General features: G+C 55.2%; 2 protein-coding genes across 5 annotated transcripts in view; one reads left to right on the top strand and one right to left on the bottom strand.

The window, feature by feature from the left end:
* Positions 1 to 2,122: 2,122 nt before the first annotated feature.
* GSS (glutathione synthetase) lies at positions 2,123 to 12,923 on the top strand. Of its 3 annotated transcripts, none has more exons than XM_056507141.1 (13): positions 2,123 to 2,207; positions 3,030 to 3,165; positions 4,227 to 4,372; positions 5,600 to 5,675; positions 6,449 to 6,588; positions 6,686 to 6,802; positions 6,935 to 7,015; positions 7,292 to 7,369; positions 8,866 to 8,932; positions 9,528 to 9,722; positions 10,084 to 10,165; positions 10,508 to 10,697; positions 11,324 to 12,923. In XM_056507141.1, exons 2-13 carry the CDS (start codon positions 3,037 to 3,039, stop codon positions 11,445 to 11,447), a joined length of 1,425 nt encoding a protein of 474 aa, XP_056363116.1. In that variant the 5' UTR covers positions 2,123 to 2,207; positions 3,030 to 3,036; the 3' UTR covers positions 11,448 to 12,923. The 3 variants fall into 3 exon arrangements, with proteins under 3 accessions (XP_056363116.1, XP_056363118.1, XP_056363117.1); XM_056507143.1 differs by lacking the exon at positions 2,123 to 2,207 and adding an exon at positions 2,388 to 2,410; XM_056507142.1 differs by lacking the exon at positions 2,123 to 2,207 and adding an exon at positions 2,508 to 2,531.
* Positions 12,924 to 13,301: 378 nt separating this feature from the next.
* The window catches only part of ACSS2 (acyl-CoA synthetase short chain family member 2), a 30,724-nt gene continuing 23,282 nt past the window's right edge, over positions 13,302 to 20,743 (bottom strand). For both annotated transcript variants that reach the window (XM_056507140.1, XM_056507139.1), the window contains 10 exons: positions 20,448 to 20,618; positions 19,593 to 19,726; positions 19,247 to 19,379; positions 18,783 to 18,839; positions 18,436 to 18,516; positions 17,810 to 17,918; positions 17,605 to 17,673; positions 16,348 to 16,524; positions 15,585 to 15,659; positions 13,302 to 15,060 (listed from right to left, as the gene is read on the bottom strand). In XM_056507140.1, the coding sequence (XP_056363115.1) occupies positions 14,933 to 15,060; positions 15,585 to 15,659; positions 16,348 to 16,524; positions 17,605 to 17,673; positions 17,810 to 17,918; positions 18,436 to 18,516; positions 18,783 to 18,839; positions 19,247 to 19,379; positions 19,593 to 19,726; positions 20,448 to 20,618 (1,134 nt within the window). In that variant the 3' untranslated portion in view covers positions 13,302 to 14,932. The remainder of the gene's footprint in view (positions 15,061 to 15,584; positions 15,660 to 16,347; positions 16,525 to 17,604; positions 17,674 to 17,809; positions 17,919 to 18,435; positions 18,517 to 18,782; positions 18,840 to 19,246; positions 19,380 to 19,592; positions 19,727 to 20,447; positions 20,619 to 20,743) is intronic.

The raw sequence follows: 20,743 nt of genomic DNA, 5'->3' as shown, positions 1-20,743 counted from the left end.
GAAATCTATAAAAATATTTTTAGTTTAAAGACCTATCTAAAAATAATAATGTAACAGAAGTATTCACAGACTAAAGGACAACATCCTAACTAAAAACAACAGCCTTAGAAATGTATTTACAGTATAGGGGACCTATAGAGCACCTGGAATCTAACAAACATATTTACAGAAGAACCTAACAATTTAAATATGTAAATACAGAAGGGATTGTGTCCATCATCTCTGTTATACCTGGAAGAGAAGGAAGCAGCATGGGGCCACTCCAGCCCAGCCCTGAGGCTGTTCCCTGTGCCCCCAGGCTGGCACACACTGGCACAGCAGGACTGCCACCAGCACTGAGCCCAGCTGGGGCTGGGAGCAAGGCCCCAGGCACTGGGATGGGACTTGTGTGGCCCAAAGCCAGTGCAGGGCAAGCTGGGGGTGTTGCTTGTGCCACCAGAATCCAGGGCCCCCCCAGGGCATGGGGCCACCCAGCCCAGCCCCAGCCTGGCTGCAGGTCTTCATCCCAAAATCTTATCTTCATCTTCCTTATCCACCTCCATGGCCTCCATCTCTTCCTCCACATCAACTTCCATCATCTCCTGCATCTCAAGTCATTCTGTGATTTCACTGGATACACAGATGTTTGTCTTGTGATGACAAATCTTTTTTCTCTTTACACTGTTGTGTTGGAGGCACCAAGACAAGGTTGTTCCATTTCATTATTCATTATTATTCATTATTCAGAGGGCAGACAGAGTTAGAACTCTTTGTTTGTATATTGAAACAAAAAAGTAGGAAGGGCCTGCTTGGGTTTGATTTACTCACATCTAAATTTTGCTTGTTCCTAATAGAAAATTACCCTCTTGGTTTCCCACACTGTCATTTCAAGCCCTGTTGCTGGGAAATGAATGTCCTATGAATGAAAGGGTTCTGAGATCTGCTCTCTCTCAGCTGTCCCCAGGTGAGGAGGCCCAGAAGAGCCCTGGGCAGAGAGCTTGCTGCCCCTGTCCCCTGAGGAACCACGGCAGAGGGAGCACAAATCCACAGCCACAGGGCCAGAAAAATCTCAGGCACTGCTGAGAACCTGGCAGCACCTCCCTGGCAGAACAGCCCTGGGGACAGGCAGGAGCACTCAGCAGCTCCCTGGTGTGATAATCGATAAATGATTCATGTTAATAATAGAAGTTTTGGAGTTTGTATAAACCAGAATAGTTAAAATAAGAACATGGAGCTAGATAAAGGGAAATACATTATTAAACCCACTCTGTTTAAATCCCCCTGTTATGAATATTGTGCATACCAGTTTGTAAAAGGAAATAAAAAGGGTTCTCCATAGTCTGAAAGGTTTTGTTCAGAATCAGATTCTCTGCATTTGCAATCTGAAAGAGTTTGCAGAATCAGATTTCCTGCCTTTGTGTGATACATCACAAACTATCTGCTAAAGATCAGACTTCCCACTTCTCCTGTTTTTTATCTACCAAGATCAGATGGTTACATGACCAATTGTCCCAAGAGCTGTCTTACGGGAGTTTGGAAGTTTCTTTGACCACCACTGCTTACCTTGCAGAATTACGACAACAAAACAATAACAATTATTGATTACCACAAGGAAAACCATCCTATAAAAAGGGAGCTGCAAACCAAGTTGGGTGGAAGCGTGGAGTGGGCGGTGACCCCTCACGTTTCCCCCAGCGCTGCTTGCTCTGTCTATATAAAATAGAGCAATCTAAATTTTGCTGAATATCGAGACTTTTGCCTCTCGTTTATAACACTGGGAACCGCAGGGGACATCGGCCGTGGGGCCGGACCCTCGGCCAGCCCTTCCCAGGCCCTGCAGCAGCGCGGCAAAGGCACGTGGCTGGGGAGCAGGGTAAGAAACGGAAAACATAAAGGTATTTCAAATTCCTTTCGCTTCCCACAGCAGCTCCGCGTTCCCTCTGTCTTGCCCTGCCCTCGTCGCCCTCTTGATGTCGCGACATGACGTCACGCGGCGGTGACGCAGCCCGGCGCGTGCGCACCGCGCGCTCCCGACGCGGCTCCTCCTCCTCCCGCCCCCGGCGCGCGGCATCGCACATAAGGGGCGCGGTCCCCGCGCTGATTGGTTCATTGAGCTGCCACTCAGGCCGGGGGGCGGGGCGAGGAGCGCGGCTCGTCCAATCACAGGGCGGTACGCAGAGCCCGCACGGAGCGCGGCCGGCGGCGGAACCGGGCCGGGACCGACCGGGGTCAGTGAGGGACCGGGGTCAGTGAGGGACCGGGGCCGTGAGGGACCGGGGTCAGTGAGGGAACGGGGGTCAGTGAGGGACCGGGGTCAGTGAGGGAACGGGGTCAGTGAGGGACCGGGGCCGTGAGGGACCGGGGTCAGTGAGGGAACGGGGGTCAGTGAGGGACCGGGGTCAGTGAGGGACCGGGGCCGTGAGGGACCGGGGTCAGTGAGGGAACGGGGGTCAGTGAGGGACCGGGGTCAGTGAGGGAACGGGGGTCAGTGAGGGGCTGCGGGCCGGGAGGGAACGGGGGTCAGTGAGGGAACGGGGCCGTGAGGGACCGGGGTCAGTGAGGGAACGGGGGTCAGTGAGGGAACGGGGGTCAGTGAGGGGCTGCGGGCCGGGAGGGAACGGGGGCAGTGAGGGAACGGAGCCGTGAGGGAATGGGGCCGTGAGGGAACAGGGGTCAGTGAGGGAACGGGGTCAATGAGGGAACGGGGGTCAATGAGGGAACGGGGGCCGGGACGGAGCGGGGTCAGTGAGAGGCTGGGGGCCGGGAGGGCTCGGGGGTCGTGGGTCAGTGAGGGCCTGGGAGCAGGAAAGGGACAGAGGGTTTGGGGATCAGGGGAACAGCGATGTGCCAGGGACTGGGGCTCAGGGAGCGGGAACCAGGAAGGGGCCGGAGGTCGCGGTCCGGGGTCGGGGGTCAGGGGCACTGAGGGTCTGGGGGCAGGGGGTCGGTAGAGGGACAGGACCGGGGCTCAGGGCACAGGGCTGGGGACATCAAGCCCCGGGGTGCGGTGGGACGGCGGTGACCCCGCGGTTGCTGTGCTGTCCCCGCAGCGCTGCCATGGCCGCGGGCTGGCAGGACGTGCTGCGGGACGCGGCGGCCGTGCGGGAGGCGGCGGCGGTGGCGGTGGACGCGGCGCTGCTGGCGGGGGTGCTGATGCGGACCGGGGAGCAGCCGCACGCCTCGGATGTGAGTGCACAGCGCGGGGAGGAGCCGCTGCCGTGCCGGGGGTCCCTGTCCTGGGCCAGGAGCGGCTCCCCAAGAACAGCCTTCGCTGTCATTCCCTGGGGCTGCAGCTCACAGCCCGTCCCGATGATGAGCGCAGCTCCCCAGGGGACAGCCCTGCCATACAGATTCCCTTTTCCAAGGAGAGGAGTAGATCTGGGAAAGTTTAGTAAGTTGCCTGTTGTGGTGCCGGGAGTTAATCCCTTTCCCAGCCTCTCACCACTCATGAACCTTTGAACCAGAGGAGAGTCTCACGGAGGGGCCTCTGCTTTTGGCATGTTCCCAGCTACAGTCAGCCTTTGTCCCATACTTGGGGTGAGGTGACAGGGTGGAGGTGGCTGATGTGTGGCATTTGCCTCTGCGTGATCCTGGTGGATGGCTGGGGTGGGGAGGGCTCATCCATTGGAGCAGAATGCCATGAGGGGTCTCAGAGGAAGAAATAGCCCTGTGCAGGAGGGGTGGAGCACCCTGAGGAGCCTGGGGGCAAGGGTACAAGGAGGGAGGTCTTCACCACAGCACTGCTCTTTGATGTCAGGTCAGAGCTCTGAGTGATCTCAAAGTGTGAGAGGAAGAGGGAGCCTGGGAGGAGAGGCCAAACACACTGCCAGTGTCTCCTGTTTCATGTAAAAATCCAGGTGAATTGGAAACTTCTCTGTGGTGTAATATATAGACTTTATGCCTGAGATGTGGGATGAGCCAGGGCTCTGGAGTTACTGTGCAGGGATCAAAGGAAGTAACTGACAGCCAGGACTGGCAAATTAACCTTTTCTCTGCCCCTGAGAAGTTCTGGAGACAGTGCTGACCAGTTCATGGGGAGACAGGGGGAGGCAGCCAGCCCAGCCCAGGCGCTGCAGCAGCAGTGGCTCATACACAGAGCCCTCACAAGTTAGGAATCAGCAGGGTGGAGGCCATGAGTCTGCCCAGCAGGGCTGGGGGTGGCTTCAGCCCTCAGCCAAGCAGAGGAAGCAGCTCCTGAGCCCCTCCTCAGGTGCCCAGAGCTGACTGCTCTGCTGCATCCCTCGCAGGTGGTGAACTACGCGCCCTTCACGCTGCTCCCCTCCGCAGTGCCACGGGCCTTGTTTGAGCAAGCCTATGCTGTCCAGCAGGATTTTAACCTGCTGGTGGATGCCATCAGTCAAAACAAAGAATTCCTGCAGCAAACTCTGGCCAGGTAAGGTTTTTGTGTGTTGCATTTTAATGAAATATTTTAAATGTAAAGCCTTTATCACCCTTCTGGCATCACTACCTTTCTGAGGTCATCTGGCCAAGACCTGATTCTCTCCAATGATCTTCAGCTTTTCCACTTTTTCAGGCTGGTGAATTCATACTTGTGAGCTTTTTGATCCCTGGGCCTTAAATGCAAATCACTGGAGTTTTTGAGTCCTGGATTTAGGAGTCTCTGTTAATATTATTCTGCATCTGCTTGTGTCTGTCCAGTAACCACCAGCTCTGCTGCAGCAGTGATGGAAAGGAGGTGTCTGTTCTGCTTCCACACCCTTCATCAGTCACCCCATCCCCTCTTTCCCAGCCACAAGCTCTGGGTGCAGGAGGACTGCCCAGCTCTGGCTCTTGGGTCCTGCTGAGTTTATCTGTGCCTGCTCCCCTGGGCTGGAGTGACCATACCTGACTTTGTCTCTCCTAACTGTTGGGCTGATGCACAAATCTCTCTTTTCTTCCCACTGCCCCTTCTGTGCTGCCTGTGCACGTGCTGCTGCCTCTGGCACTGGGACAGAGCAGAGGAGGCTGTTTTCCAGCATCCTTTTGTTTTGTTAAGGCCTGACCCCTTGGAGCTATTCCAAGGCTTGTGCCTGTTCCAGAGCTGGCTGCAGCCAGAGCTTGTGGGGACATGTTTGTACCTGTGGTTAAAGAATGCAGCACCTGGGGCTTGTGTGTGCTCAGGTGCCTGCCCTGTGCCAGGGCAGCTCTCTGGAGGTGCTCAGGGATTTGGGGCCCTGAGGAAAAGTCAGATCTACTCTAGCAGGGCCACAGTGTGTGGGATATGGAGCCTGACAGGACAGGGGGATTGGATGAAGCTTGTGAAGCTTCTCTGAACTGTGTGTGAGGCACAGAGAAACCTGTGGTTTCTTCCCTGAACCTGCAGAATTCTGCTGCATTTCTTTGCCTTTACTTGTCCCATCTCTGCCCTGCTAGTGAGTCACCTCTTCACAGGAGGGCCTTTTGTGGAGTGGCTGTACTTGGCAAAGTGGGTTTGTGTTGTGGTTTTGCACTGAGCATTCATGGGGAGCTGTTTCACAGTGCTACAGCACTTGGTTGAGCCCCAGCCTTGCTCTTTGTGCTGGAGAATGCCCCTGCTAAGGGCTTTTCTTAATTAAGAATTAATTTTCTTGTTCCTCTGTGACAGCAACAGGGGACTGACATGGTCTGTGTTTCTCTCTAGCACCATCAAGGTAGATGACTTCACAGCTCGACTCTTCAGAATCTACATGCAGGTTTTGGAGGAAGGCTTGGCTCAGGTACCTTGGCAGGGGATCCCAGTGGTCTGTGCCCCTTGGCACTGTGGTGGGGGTGCCTGGGCTCTGGCAACAAGCTTTGGCACTGTGGACTCTGAGCTGTCCTGGACTGGTCACTCCCTGCAATGTCTTGTCACAGCTGAGCTCAGGACCCTGCCCTGCTGAACAGCTGAGCTCTCTGGTTGGTGCTGCTGGAAACAGCCTGGCCTGGAGAGGGAGGATTTCATGTGGTTTGTTCTCTGGGAGCCTCAGAGTGTGCAGGGACATGTGTCCTGTTGGGACCTGCACTGGCCAGGCCAGACCTGCAGAAGCTCCTTTACTCTCAGGAGTGTTGGGAACTCCTCTGGAGCTCTGAGAGGGCTGTGGGCTCTGGGGAGGGGGCAGAGCACCCCGGTGTGTGACCTGCAGTGGTTTTTATCAAACAGGACCAGAGGGAAGGGCTTCAAACTGAGACTGAAAAGGTTTAGATGAGATATTAGGAAATTTACTGGGCAGGTGGTGAGGTGCTGGCACAGATTGCCCAGAGAAGCTGTGGCTGTCCCATCCATGAAAATATTCAATGCCAGGTTGGACAAGGCTTGGAGCGACTTGGTCTAGTGGAAGGTGTCCCTTCCACTGCAGGGGCTGGGATGAGGTGGTTGTTAAAGTCCCTTCCACCCCAAACCATTCTGGGATTCTCTGACTGGATCTGCCCCAGGAGGATTTTGAAGCAAGGTCATCAAAGGATTTGCAGTTAAAGGCAGCAGGAGACCCCAGCTCCCCTCCCTGTGTTCCAGACTGTGTTTTTGGGCATCAACCGCTCGGATTACATGTTTGACTGTGGGCTGGATGGCAGAGCAGCTCTGAGGCAGATAGAAATAAACACCATTGCTGCCAGCTTCGGGGGGCTCACCTCCCGCACCGCCGACGTGCACAGGTGAGCAGCACCTCTGGCACTCACAGCTGCACTGCATGGCCCCTCTGCTGCTCCAGCTGGGCATGGACATGGCATTTACAGCCTTTGTGTTCCACAGGTTGGTGTTGAAAGTGCTGGGAAAGACTGAGGAGGCATCACAGCTGCTGCCCAACAATCCAGCAAAGGGGCTGGCCTTGGGAATTGCCAAAGCCTGGCAGCTCTACGGGTCCCAGAGGTGAGGACAGAGGAGGAGAACATGAGCAGCAGCAGTGCAGGGAGCCTGATCACAGAGATGGAAAGGTGGTGATCCAGCTAGGAGCGTGTGGAGTGTTCATGGGTTTAATGATGTCCTTGGTATCTCTTCCAGGGCTGTGGTGATGTTTCTGGTGGAGGAAGTCCAGAGGAATATTTTTGATCAGCGTTGTGTAGAAAATGAGCTTTGGAACAGGTAAAGTTTGAATTTTCCTGGGATGGGAAAGGAAGGAGATGGTTCAGTTTCTGGTATGGAAAGCTGAGCAAATTGCTGGCAGATCATAGGAAACAGGATGGGTTCCTAAACAGAGAGGTTTTTGGGCTGTAGGATTTCTCTGGCTCCATAGCACAAAGCCTGAGGCTATTTCTGAAGGAACCTGCAGGTCCTCCTTGCTGCAGCCACCGACTCCAGGCATGATTTGCAGCTCAGGTACCTGTGCCCAGCTGGTGACTCTTGCACTCCTGTTGGCAGGAATATCCGTGTGGTCAGGAAGCGCTTCCGGGATGTGTTTGAGCAGGGCTCTCTGGATGCCAGCAGGAGGCTGTACATGTGAGTATGAGCCAAGGTGTGCATTCCTGCCAGCCCTAGGGCACACAGGGCTGCCAGGGACAGCTTGCAGCCAGAGCTGAGTGTGAGCAGTGACCGTGAGAAAGCAGTGCTCTTCCATGCTCCAGGCTGCTGCTTCCTCTTGGAGCTGAGGTGATTTTGCAGACACATCAGTCCCTTACAGCTGCAATCATAATCTCCCTCCTTCAGGCTTCAGCCTTCATTGCTCTGTGGGATCTTTACCTCCTCCACAAAGGTCTGCTCTGAACAGCCCTGGCCATTTGAGAGGCTTCCACAGAGCCATTTCCTGTTTGCTGTTCACGTGCTACTCTGCCAGTGGGAGCTGGGCTGGTTGTTAGTGCTGGAGGAGGAAGCATTCCATGTCCTTTGGGGATCTCTTGGGTTTGAAGTCACTCAGCTCCCTGTGGAGACCAGGATGGGAGGATCACAGCCTCCCAGCTGGTCCCAAGTGTGACGTTTGTCCTATTTCCAGGTAATGTGCTGGGAGCTGTGTGAGCCTAAGGGAAGACCTGGTGTCATGACAGTGATTTTTCTGTAGTGAGGCTGATTTTTCCATGGTTTGACCTTTGGGGTCTGTGCTGTGTTTAGTTAATGAATGTATTTGTCTTGGCTGGATAGTTGAGGGGAAAGTGTATCCCTTGTGCTTCCTCCTGAGCATTCTCCCTTGTCACTGTGGGGTGCCTGCTGTCTGCCTTCCAGCAGCTCCCACACCAAGTGCACAGTTTTGAGGCCAAAGCTGGGGTGTGGGGTGCTACAGCTGTGCTGCCAGCCCAGCCCTGGCAGGGTGGTTTGATGCCTCTCAGGTTGCTGAGTTGATGTCCTGCCTTGATTTGCTACAGCAGAAGAACCTTGTTCCCTCCAGCTTCAAGAATCACAGAGCTGTTAAGGTTGGAAAAGGCCTCTGAGATTGAGTCCAGCCTGTAACCCAGCAACACTGAGCATGTTCCCAAGTGCCACAGCCTCACATCTTCGAGTCCCTCCAATGCCCTGAGCCACTTTTCCTAGTGCTTGACCACCTTTTCAGTGAGGAGATTTTCCCTAATTTCCAATCTAAACCTCCCCTGGTGAGGCCCTTCCCTCTCCTCCTGTCCCTGTTCCCAGAGGCTGACCCCCCTGGCTGCCCCCTCCTGTCAGGGAGTTGTGCATAACCAGGAGGTCCCCCCTGAGCCTCCTTTTCTCCAGGCTGAGCCCCCCAGGCTGGTGTGGGGTAAAAGCTGTTAAAAATGAGGTGCTTACCTGTGTGCTGAGCTGGGTGTCAGAATTATTGAGCCTTTGGTTAGAGCAGAGGCCAGATGTCAGCTCCCTGTGTCTTGGGACAGGCCAAGCTCTGGTTCAGTGGAGAGGAGCCAGGGCTTGCTCTGGCAGAGGCAGGAAGGCCAGAGGCAAAGAAGAAGGGGCAGGGGGCTGTGATCCCCCTTGGTGCTGGGATGGAGCAGGGCCTGGCCTGGCTCTGTGAGCACTTCTGGTTTCCATTCCAGGGATGGCCAGGAGGTCGCAGTGGTGTATTACAGAGAGGGCTACGTGCCCCAGGTCTACGACCAGCAGGTCAGTACCCACCTCACTGCCCCAGAAACCAGCAGCTGGGCACTGCCCAGGGAGCTCAGAATAATCCCAGGGGCAGCTGTCTGGGGTGGGGTCAGTCCTGCCTGGTGTGCCTGAGAGCACTGGGAAGCTGTGGCTCCAGAGAGCAGGAGGGTGACCCTGCAGTAACAAAAATGGGTGGCTTTCTTCTCCAGGGGGTGGTCCCTTAGTGCAGCACTGAATTGCTTCTGTACAATAGGGGTTGATGCAGGTATGAGCACCTGCATAAAGTTTCAGGCTTGGTCTCAGATGACTGTGCTCTCTTAGCACGATCAGGCTGCAGGTAATAAAAGCACAGAGCAGATCTTGCTGGTGTCTCAAGGTGGCAGCACTGGACAAGCTGGGGAAGGAGCACACAGTGGATTAATTTGACTGTGCTGCTCCCAGAGGTGGTGGGAAATTCATGTCTGCCTTTCTCTGGAGTGCTACTCCCACCCCCTGTCGCTGCCAGCAGGCAGGGAGGAGACAAACCATATGTCAGTAACTGCACAGAAAAGAGCAGAGCAAACCTTTTGTGTGTTTTTTTCCTCACCGGGTGGTTGCTCCTTCGCTGCCTCAGAACTGGGAGGCGCGGCTGCTGCTGGAGAGGTCGCGGGCAGTGAAGTGCCCTGACATTGCCACGCAGCTGGCAGGCACCAAGAAGGTGCAGCAGGAGCTCAGCAGGCCAGGCATGCTGGAGAAGCTGCTGCCAGGCCACCCCGAGGCCATCGCTCGGATCAGAGCCACCTTCGCAGGACTCTACTCCCTGGACGAGGTGAGTGGGAGCTGGGAGGGAGCAGGGATGGACATGCACACCTGTGCTCTTTGGTTGGAAAGGAGAGAGGGCTTTGTTGTGGTTCTTGAAGAATTTGTTGATGCCTGTGCTCAACAAAGAGCAGAGCCCCTGCTGCTCCCTGATGCTGTGCTGTTGGCAGAATCATTTAGGTTGCAAAAGCCCTCCAAGCATTGAGCCCAATATTTGACCACATTATCAATTAGACCATGGCACTCATGTTCTATCATTCCTTGAACACCTGCAGGACTGGTGACTTCATCCAGCCCATTCCAGTGTGAAACCACCCTGTACATGAAGAAATTATTACTGATGTCCCCCTGTTTCCATTCTTTCTTGCCAGGGTGAAGAGGGTGACAGAATAGCTGCCACAGCCATCGCTGACCCTGACCGCTTCGTGCTGAAACCTCAGCGAGAAGGAGGAGGTATGAGCTGGGCTGTGGAGATGTGGGCTGGGCTGGGCCCCTGGGGGTTTCCATTATGGTTTGTGCTCTATTTGGGACAGGCAGTAGCTCCATGTCAGCTCCTGATCTTGTGTTGAGGGATAAAGGGTGGCTTGTGGCTACTTGTAGCCATGGGGACTATTCCTGCCACTAAGGCAGTGCTGCTGCTGGAGGAGTTCCCAAGGCCCTGGTGCTTGGTGTGGAGAGCCCATGCAGCACCTGGGGAGACAAGGGATGGGTTATTTCAGCTGCCAGGGCCACACAGCTGGGGCCAGGGGCTTCTGCTGTCCTGGAAGGGCTTGATGTGCTGGTTTTGTTTGCCAGGGAACAACCTCTATGGTGAAGAACTCAAGGAGGTTCTGGAGAAGATCAAAGACAGCCCTGAGAGAACCTCCTACATCTTGATGGATAAGATCAGACCCCAGCCAGCACTGAATTACTTGCTGAGGGCTCACAGCCCCCTCCAAGTGTCCGAGTGCATCTCTGAGCTCGGGATCTTCGGTGTCTATGTCAGGTGAGGAATGTGCTTGTGTTCCAGGGCAGTTCCCTGCTCCTGATGTGGAGCAGGGGCATTTTGCTCTCTGTGCTGCCCAAGCACAGCCACAGCACAGATGTTTGGGGACAGGAAGGTGCAGGGGACAGATGTGACCATTCAGTCTGTGCCCCTGGCAGTAGCTCTGAGTGTGTGTGCCCTGAACCTGCTGCCAAACGAGCTGTTGGAAAACCATAGAGCTTGTGCTGGCATTTACTGGTGTAATGGGATCTTGTGATCAATGTGTTTCATCCCTGATTTCTGGGAGCATTTCTTGGGTTCTGGGTGTGGTTTTCCTGAAGCTCTGGTGGTCTCTGAAATACCTGAAGGCCTAATGCCTGTTCAACCCTAATAGGGGCTGCTTTTGTTTAAACCCTCATAGAACATGTTTCCATAGGGTATAAATGAAAGTCCTTTTCACACAGTTTTGGGAGCAAAGGTGCTCTGGCAGCGTTCAGCCCCTGGCACTGCCCATTTGCAGAAGGGCCCTCACGTTAGCCCTGGGGCTCTGCCCTGCCCTGTGTGCTGACAGGGCTGTACATCCTGCTGTCCCAGAGCAGTGCCAGGAGCTCAGGGCTCTGCAGGGCTCAGAGTCCCTCTCTCTGCAGGCAGGGCCAGGAGCTGGTGCTGAACGAGGCCGCGGGGCACCTGCTGCGCACCAAGGCCGTGCAGCACGCGGACGGCGGCGTGGCAGCCGGGGTGGCCGTGCTGGACACGCCCTTCCTGCTGTGAGGAGCCGTGCCCCACCCTCCTCTCTGCTGCCTGAAGAGCTGATCTGCCCCAGGGATGTCTCCTTACAGTGTGCTTGCCAAGGTCCAACGTGCTGGAGGCTGTGTGATGCAGCTGCTCAAAGGTCCTGGGTGCCAGCCCCAGCTGCTTCTGGTGATTCCCTCTCCAGGAAGGAGGATTCCCTTGCTCTGCCTGCTCTCAGGGGGCTCTGCCCACGGCACAGCCCAGCTGTGCCTCCCAGGACTGCAGGGTGCTGGATGTTCCCTTGGGGCCTGGCCTGGGGGCAGAGGGACGTAGAGCAAAGGGTCAATGTGCCACAACAGGCCTTTGTGCTGCTCCCACTTCTGAGCTCCTTAATGCTGCATGATTTCTGGAGACACACACAGCCTAAGGAATGAGAGGAGAAAAGTGGATGGGCAAGTATCAGCCTTTATCTTCATCCAGTGCCTCAGTGCTCTCCAGCTTAAAGAGAGCTCCATTCAGCCCCTCCAGCCCTCCTTCCTGTGCTGCTGTTGCTGTCCTGATTTCTATTTTCCCCTGTGCCTGAGGATCCCCAGGGTTCCTGCACCAGGCACAGCTGCCCTGGGTTCTTTGCCCAAGGGCCTCTTGCTTACTTTTGCTTTGCCCATCTCCTGTTTTATTGGACTGGGTGCTCGTCCCAAACAGTGCCTCTGTGCCACACAGGGCAGGCAGCAGTGCAGGGTCCAGGGCAGGCTCCCACTGCCTCCTGCAGCCTGTCCAACAGATCTCCAGAGGCTGGTGTAAGAACCCCTCAGAGATGGAGGCAGCTCCCAAGGCAGCAGTGAACTGGAGCCTTGTGTTGATAAATCCCAAATCACCCTGGGTTTGTGCCAGTGCATCCCACTGCAAATCAAACACTGAGCATTGTCCTGTCAGGGAGCCCAGCCTTGAGAATGGTCCTGCTGAGAGTGGGAGCTCTGTGTGAGGAAGCAAAGGAATTGCAGGGGAGGCTGGGCAGCACAGCTCCAGCTCCAAGCACCTTACTCTGGGACCAGCACCATTGCAGGGGGAGACGTGGCTCTCTCCAGCTTTTATGGATCAATGGGAACAGCAGGGGAGGAGTGTGGGCTCTCCTGCTCAAGGTCTTCTGCCTCTTCCCCACCCTCCCTTTCCTCCTCAGCCCTAAAAGCTGCACCTTTCTGGCAGTGAAGAGCCCAGGCAGCCTCAGCCCAGCCCTGTCAGTTACACAGAAGAATTCTTCACAGAGGCAGAATTCCTGAAGAATGGATGTGCTGAGTGGCAGAACCAGCACAAAAGCAGAATTCCTGCAGAATGGGTGTGTGACACCCGTGGCTGAGTGACAGCCCTGCTGGCTCTTTGCTGCTGTGGCATCAATCACCAAGTGGTCACCTGGGAAACTGCTCCATTCTTCAAGTGTGACTGAAACTGGGATTCCTGGGTGTTTTGCTGGGGGATTGATTACCCCAAGCCAGAGATTAAAAGGAATGTGCAATCTGACTGCTGTTTGTGCCAGGTTTGTCTGAGCCCAGGGCACACCTGGCCAGGTGTGCAGAGATCCATGGCTGTGCCTGGAAGGGCACCAGGCCTGGGGGGAGGAGAGGCAGCCCTGAGCCTCACCCAGCTCCCAGGAGGTGGTGACACGTGGGTGCCACACAGTCTTGTGCTTTCCACGAGCCTTGGAGCAGCACTGGCAGGAGACCAGGAAGAAACTGAGGCACAGGGTGCTGCCCTGGAGCCAGCACAGCCAGCCACAGTAAATCCCAGTCCGTGGAAAAACATCATGCTGGCAGGAACCTGCCCCTCCCCATCCCAAAAGCCAGTCCTGGTTTCTGGCATGCACTGAACACCCTGGACTCAACAGCACACACTCCAAGCTTGTTTCCATTTTGTTTTCTTGAATTTTATTCCATTTTGCATTAAATTCTCGCTGTTTTCCAGCCAAAATTACATAGCTGACAAAGAGTAACAGGAGGAACGATGATGTAGGAATCCTTGTCACCAAGGTGGCACAATCCAGTGGTACAGAGCTGTGGGGGCACATGGGACACAGGCAGGCACCAAGGTTACAGGTGACACAGGTGCTGTGCCAGTGAGAGCAGCAGGTAACAAGTGAGATTTGGGACTTGGCCAACAGCCCAGCAGAGCACCCCAACATCTGCCTGAGCACCCTGACCCAGAGGCAGCTGCTCCTCCTTTCCCAAGTCAGCTCAGGTTGCAGGTAATCCCTGTCCACTGGCACTCCCCAAAACAGCTGTTGCAACAAGTTTTAAACCCCAGTTCTCCTTTGGTTTAAGTGCAAAATCAAACAGTTCACATGCAGGTTTCATGGAGACATTGCAAAGGAGGTATCAGCCCCAGCTCAGCCCTGGCTGGAGTTAAATGTCCTTCACTGGAGGAAGGATGGCTTTGGCAGGACCATGGTGGTGGTCAGGCTTTGGGGAAAGAGGTTTGGGGACCTGTAGCTTTGATCATCCTTAAGCCATGCCAGCTTTAAGCAAACACTGACTTTAAACATCTCCCACCATTTTTCCTGATGAGGAAATAGGACTCCCACAGCCCTGCCTGCCTTGGTGTCTCTGCTGCAGCAGTGGTCATGGTGCCATGGGAAAGGTGCCTCTGCCTGGCTCCACTTCCCCTCCATCCTTTGGTGTAACAGCTCCAGGACACAAAAGGAGCACCCAGATGCTCCAGCTCTGGTTCAGCTGTGAGCTGCTGGCAGCAGAGCTGGAGGAACCAGGGCTCAGTAGAACATGTCACACCAAGGCTTTTCCCTTCCTGGCTCCCTGCAGTGTCCATGGCCAGCGAAGGACCCTGGGCTGGGGACAGTGCACCAGCTGGCACAGCACAGTGAGGAAGCAGCAGATCTTGGTATCACACTGCCCCAAAATTCCTTCTTAAAGCTCAGAGCTCCCTGGAGCCCTGCCCCACTGCCCTGGAGGCTCTGGGAAGCTGTGCCAGCAGCAGGGCAGTGGGGGCAGGATGAGCACAGCTGTGCAGTGATGATGTGGCTGCTGCAGTGCTCCTGCAGCTTGCAGCACTCTGAGGACAAAAGGAAGCTCAGCTGCTCTGTGGGCAGTGGCAGATGCACCTCCCAGGCCTGCCTGCATTGAGTAACTCCAGCATCACTTCCCCTCCAGCCCCCAAAGCTCCTTCCCACTGTGCACAAGGTGCCAGGGCCCCTCCAGGACATAAAGGAAATTAACAGCCTCTCCCCCACCCCCCAAATTAAATTAAAATCAAGAACGAGGTGCTGAAAAGGGAGGAGGATGAGTCTCTCTGTGTAGCAGGCTGACCCTCAGATGAGTGACATCCATCTGGAACAGAACAGACCCCTCATCCAGGGCATGGCCACGGCCTCTCCAGAGCCAGACTCTCCTCGTTCCTACCATTGGTACATTCAATTCAACAGCTGAAGCTTTCCTTCCTGGGCAGGCAGCGGCTGTTGGAGGGACCTGCTCATCAGGTGCCACTGCCACTGTTCTGCTCAGCAGGGCCAGGTCCTGCTGCTACTGCTTAGTGTCACATCTGCTGTTGAAAAGCTGTTTGATGATGCCCGGGTCTGCCAAGGTGGAGATGTCCCCCAGATCATGGTCATTTTTGGCAATCTTCCTTAATATCCGTCTGGTGATCTTTCCTGTAATGACAGCCAAGAAAGGGAAGTAGGAGTCAGAATCCCAGAATGGTTTGGGTTGGAAAGGACTTTAAAGATCATACCCTTAAAGATACCCCCATGGGCAGGGACACCTTCCACTGTCCCAGGCTGCTTCAAGCCCCAATGTCCAACCTGGCCTTGGGCACTTCTAGGGATCCAGGGCCAGCTACAGCTGCTCTGGGCACTCTGTGCCTCCCCACCCTTCATAGGGAACAATTCCTTCCTTATGTCTATTTAATCTACATCTGCCCTCCACCAGTTTAAAGCCATCACCCCTTGTCCTTCATTATCTGTCCATATAAAAAGTCCCTCTCCTCAGAAGTCAGGATATCTCTTCAGTATCCTTTGCAGAAGTGGGAAGTACCAGATCTGTGCATCCTGCTCGCCCTGAGCTTGCACCTCCCCTAATCTGAGCAGCCCTGGGCAGAGCAAGGCCAGAGCAGGGCTGATCAACTTCCCCTGGCAGGAACTGCCCAGAGCTCCCCAGCACCACCCCTGGAACTCACCTGAGCGGGTTTTGGGCAGGCTGGGGGCATACTGGATGTAATCTGGTGTTGCTATGGGCCCAATTTTTTCTCTGACTGCAAAAAAAAGAGATTTTCATTGTAGGGACAAGAAGCCACACATCCTTTCCAGTCAGAATACAAGGTTAAGACACAGAGCCCAGCTCCTGGGACACCTGGCAGGGCAATGCTTGGAGCTGATCCACCTGAGCCTCCACACAGTGGGAAGGAACAGCAAGACCTGCAGCACCCACAGGGCCATAAGCACATCTCCCCAACAGTGAGAGCACTCATTTTTTTATTCCCTCCATCTTCCAGAGACTCCCTAACAGCTACAACTAACACCATGACCATTTTGACAGAGCAAGGATCTTTCAGAGAAGAAGCTGCCAGGAGTCTGTTTTGTGTATTCAATGCTGCAATTTGCAGTGAAACAGCTCCTTGAGAGCAGAGCACAAACACACAGAGCATCACCCTGAAGAAACCCCATGATCATCCCAGGATGTCTCAGTCTGCCAGGGAGAGCCCTGCTGCAGACAAAAGCCTGCTGAGCATGCCAGTCCCTCACAGGCTGCCATGAGGCAGAGATGGCATCACATGAGCAGCCAATGGCCAGGAGAACTAATTTTAGTGTTTGTCAGAATGCTCTGCAATCAAGGGGCACCTTGTGGCAGCATTCCCCAGACCACAGGCAAGCACCCAAGCCCTTAACCCCTCCATCACCTGCCCTCCCCCTGCCTGCCCCCCAGTATTTGGCTGTTGCTACCTTGTCTCTTGAGCTCGTCTGTGAGGTTCTTGGTGAACTCGTGGCCCTCCCTCAGGGTCACGAAGCAGTAGAGGCACTCGCCCTTCAGGGGGTGGGGGTGGCTCACCACGGCAGCCTCGGCCACCGCCGGGTGCTCCACCAGGGCTGACTCCACCTCCGCCGTGCTCAGCAAGTGGCCTGGAGACAAGGGGGAGGCAGAGCCTTACAGAGCTGCAGGGAGAGCCCTGAGGCTGTAACAGGCCTGAACTACAGGCTGAGAGCATCAGTTTGATGTGCTTGGGGAAGGACAACGGCTGGAGAGTGAAACTCATTTCTGCAGAGCTCTGGAAGCTGCCAGGTGTCAGCCACCTCCCCTGGCTGCTCCCCCTCCCACCTTCAGGCTGCTTTCTGGAACAGATCATGAGTAGTTCACAGTGATGCCCTTCCAAAGCACAGGCTGAGGAGGAGCTGGATTTGGCAAGAGGAGCCCTGCCCACATGGTCAGCTGGAAGGTGCAGAGCAAGAGGTTGAATCTGCAGTCCAGGCTCTGGCCCAATGACATGTCACATCTTGGGCAAGGACACAACTCAGTCCTGCACACCCCTGCTCCTGCACATGTGCTCTGACATTCCACCCCAGCACTGCTGTCACAGAAAGCCACAGGAAGGTGGTCAACTCCCAGAATAATCAGTTGGTGGAGAAGCAGGCTCTGCTGGTCAGATGAAAGGATCTGATTTGATCCAGGGACAAGTAAAGCAGCACCTCAGAGCCAGCAGGGCATACCTGGAGCATACAGGCTCCAGGAAAGGAGGGAGGGAACTATTAAATAGAGAATATGGAAAATGATGGGCTGAGAAGCAGCTCAATCTCAAAGGCTCAGTCGAGAGAGGTGGGAGAATCTTCAGAGCTCTGAGCAACCTGATCCAGCTTTGAGGTGAGCCCTCCATGGAGCAGCAGGTTGGATTAGCAGCCCCATGGTCCTGCCCAAACTCTGGGATTCCCTGTGGCCCTAAATCCTCCAGCAGAGGTGCCCTGGCTGGTTACAGAAGGTTCCTTCCCTCTAAGGCTTTGTCTCCAGGGAAAATGGTGCAGGAATTCACCAAGTCACAGGCTTGTGTGTCTCTGAAATAATCCTGACCCAGCAACTGGACCCACTTTGAGGACAGACTGCTGGGCAGAATCACAGATGCAGTGGTTTTTCAGATGGATGCAGAAGTGTCACAAAGCAAGGTGTCAGAAAGCACATTGGTCCTCACTGAAGACAAAACTCCTTCTTACCAGAAACATTCAACATGTCATCAATTCGCCCTGTGATCCAGTAATAACCATCTTTATCTCTTCTGCAACCTAAAAATAGCCAGAAATGAGTGTGAGGCAGCAGTGCCAGCCCTGGGAGCAACTGATAAGGGATTCTGAGGGCAGGAAGGGCAGGATTTGCAGTGCTGTCCCCAGGCAGTGTGACCCAGCAGCTGGACCCCCTTACCATCGCCTGTCACGTAGTACCCAGGGAACTTCTTGAAGTAAATGGTTTCAAACTGCTGGTGCTTCCCGTAGAGCGTGCGCATGATCCCCGGCCAGGGCTGCTTAAACACCTGGGGGAGACACAGAGCTGAGGAGTGACAGCCAAACCAACAGCCCAGGTTTGCACAGGGGGAGAGAGATGTCAGAGAGCCACGAGGAGCACTCACATCCACTGGGAAAGTCTCACCAGCTTTGTGAGGGGGAAGGAGCTTGGCTGAGCACTTGTTCCCATCCTCCTGCCCTGCCCACATGTGCATTTAGTGATCAGCTCTAAAAGCTCCCACAAAGTTATGGCCCTGAAAGGAGTTTCCACCACCCAAGGGAGTTCCTTGTGTGGACCAGAGTCAGTGGAAGTAGAATCACAAATTTTTTAAGGGTGTCCTTAAAAATTCCAAAAGTCCAACCATCACCCATATTCACCACTAAACCATGTCCTCAAGTGCCACCTCCATACAATTTTTAACACTTCCAGGGATGGTGAACTCTACCCCTTCCCTGGGCCAAAAGATGTGGGTATTCTACCAGGAATGTCCCAGAGCTCACAGGGAATGGACAAAGGGAGGGTGGGGAAGATCAGCACTTCCTTACCAGGTAACCTTCTGCTTCTCCTTCCAGCTCTTCCCCCGACTCGCTCAGGATGGCAGGGACCACACCGAAAAAGGGGAATGTCTGCCATGAGGACCAGGGAGAAAGGAGAGATGGAGGTGAATCCCTGCATTAGACCCCCATTAACCAGTGGGAGGCAGGGCAAGGGCAGCTTTGGAGAGCTCTGATACACAGATCCCAAAAGTGTGGCTGGACAGGGCCTGGGATTTTGGGTGATGGTCACCTCCCCACGTGCACCACTGTCCCCTCACCCCCTGGCAGGCTGCAACCACCCAGCCATGGCACAGACAGGGCCCTGCTGAGGCTCCTGGGGAGAACAAAGTACTCACAGCAGAGCCTGGCTTCATGGGGGTGGCAGCAGGAAGGGGTGTCAGCATGTGGCCTCCCTGCAAAGAGAGGAAAAAGCAGTGAGTCTGGTCTGTGCCAGCCCATCCCACAGCTCTGCCATCAGCTCTGGGAACAGCACATCCCAGGTAGGGGTACTCAGGGCAGGTGGGAGATGGGCCCTGGGAAGGATCTGGCAGTGGATGGGGAATCTGGGCACAAAGCTTTGGAGCTGCTGGGGGAGAGAAAGAGGGGCAGGAGAGCAGTGTCCAGAGCAGAGTTTGGAGAGGCAGGTTTCCCCTTGGAGCCTGTTTGAGTTCCAGGATAGAAGAGAAGGGGCACATCAGAGTTTTCTGGGCAGGCCAAACAAGTCCCCAGAGACCCAAACCCCAGCATGGGAAAGCTGCAAAGAGGCCCTGCAGGGAGCAGAAGGGACAGAGAGGAGCCAGGACACAGAGCAAGGACTCACCGTCTCTGTCTGCCAGAAGGTGTCCACGATGGGACACCTCTCCTCCCCCACCACACGGTAGTACCACAGCCAGGCCTCGGGGTTGATGGGCTCACCCACAGTGCCCAGCACCTTCAGGGACTTCCTGCTGTGCCTGCAGAGAGGAGGGGGCTGCCAGGGGCTCAGCAGGCTATGGAGCTGGGAGCCTGCTGCACAGCAGAGCCTGCAGCAACCCCTGGCCTACCCAAAATGGGCTTCCTCAGCACTCTTCCACAGGGGAAGAGAGGAGACCTGGGTCATTTTGGCACCTTCCACTCAAGCCTGCTGTGCACAGCCATTGTCTCATGCCCCTGGGACTGGCACTCACTTTCTGACGGGCTCCTCGCCGTACTTCATCAGCAGCCGGATGGCCGTGGGTGCTGTGTAGAACTTGGTCACCTTGTACTTGTCAATGATGCTCCACATTCTGCCAACATCTGGGTAGGTGGGGACACCTTCAAACTGAGCAGGAGACAGAGCAGTGACACAGCTGTTCCTCCCTGCTCCCCACCTGCAGCACCTGCACAAGCAGGAGGAGCCAAACAGCAGCTGGACCCCAGCATGTCCTTACAGGGCACCACACAGTGAGCCAGCCCAGGTCACGGGCAGGTGTCATCCCTCCTCATCCTAGCAGATGGCCCCTGACACCCCCTGCAGCACGGGCACTTGGGGGGCCCTCACAGTGACACGGTCCCAGCAGCCCAAATGACCCTGCCCACGTGGCAAAGGGCAAGAGGTCCAAACACTGTGACACAATCACAACCCAAAGAACTCCCTAAAGGCCTCTCCCAGCATAACAGTGATTTTCCTGCTAGCATTTCCCTGGGGATTCCTGAGCACACATCTCTGGCTCCCTGATCTGTTACACTGCCAAGAGAGATACAGGCACAGGAGTTAAACAACAAGTTGTCAAATCAGCATCAGCAGGGAAAACATCCCTCCCTGATCGAGTTTTTCCATTAAGTCAGAGCAGTCCTGGCTCCATTGGTACACAAGGCTTGTACTTTTATGGGAAAGAAACGGGGGAGCATCTGAAAAAATTACCCAGCCAAAAGCCACACAGAGACTACTCCCCTGAGCAGTCACCATGCCCTCCCTTGAGACACCACCCCTGCTCACAGAGCAATGCAGGGATGCAGCTCAGCACCAGTTTCCCTGGAGGGAAGGCAGCACACACACTCACCAGCACGCTGGTGGCCCCGTTGGCCAGCGGGCCGTAGGTGAGGTAGGAATGGCCCGTTATCCACCCGATGTCGGCCGTGCACCAGTACACATCCTCAGCTTGGTAATCAAACACGTACTTAAAGGAGGTGGCAGCAAAAATCATGTACCCACCCACGGTGTGCAGCACACCCTGCGAGGAGAAGGCACAGGAATGTCAGGGTGAGCTCCCACCATCAGCCTCCCCCTGCCAGGCCCAGCTGAGCATCACTGAGCTCCTGCAGCAGCTGAGCAGCAATGACCAGCACAGCCCCTTTC

This window comes from Oenanthe melanoleuca, chromosome 20 (assembly GCF_029582105.1).
Source record: "Oenanthe melanoleuca isolate GR-GAL-2019-014 chromosome 20, OMel1.0, whole genome shotgun sequence".
Lineage (NCBI taxonomy): Eukaryota > Metazoa > Chordata > Aves > Passeriformes > Muscicapidae > Oenanthe > Oenanthe melanoleuca.
Note: the sequence above shows the minus strand (reverse complement) of the source record. Positions and strands in the feature narration are given on the sequence as shown.

Bases quoted from the DNA above. Each gene is read 5' to 3' on its own strand.
- GSS (XM_056507141.1), top strand. From the start codon at position 3,037: ATGGCCGCGGGCTGGCAGGACGTGCTGCGGGACGCGGCGGCCGTGCGG. The intron at 3,166-4,226 runs GTGAGTGCACAG...CATCCCTCGCAG, and splicing joins AGCAGCCGCACGCCTCGGAT to GTGGTGAACTACGCGCCCTT. The intron at 8,933-9,527 runs GTCAGTACCCAC...TCGCTGCCTCAG, and splicing joins CCCAGGTCTACGACCAGCAG to AACTGGGAGGCGCGGCTGCT.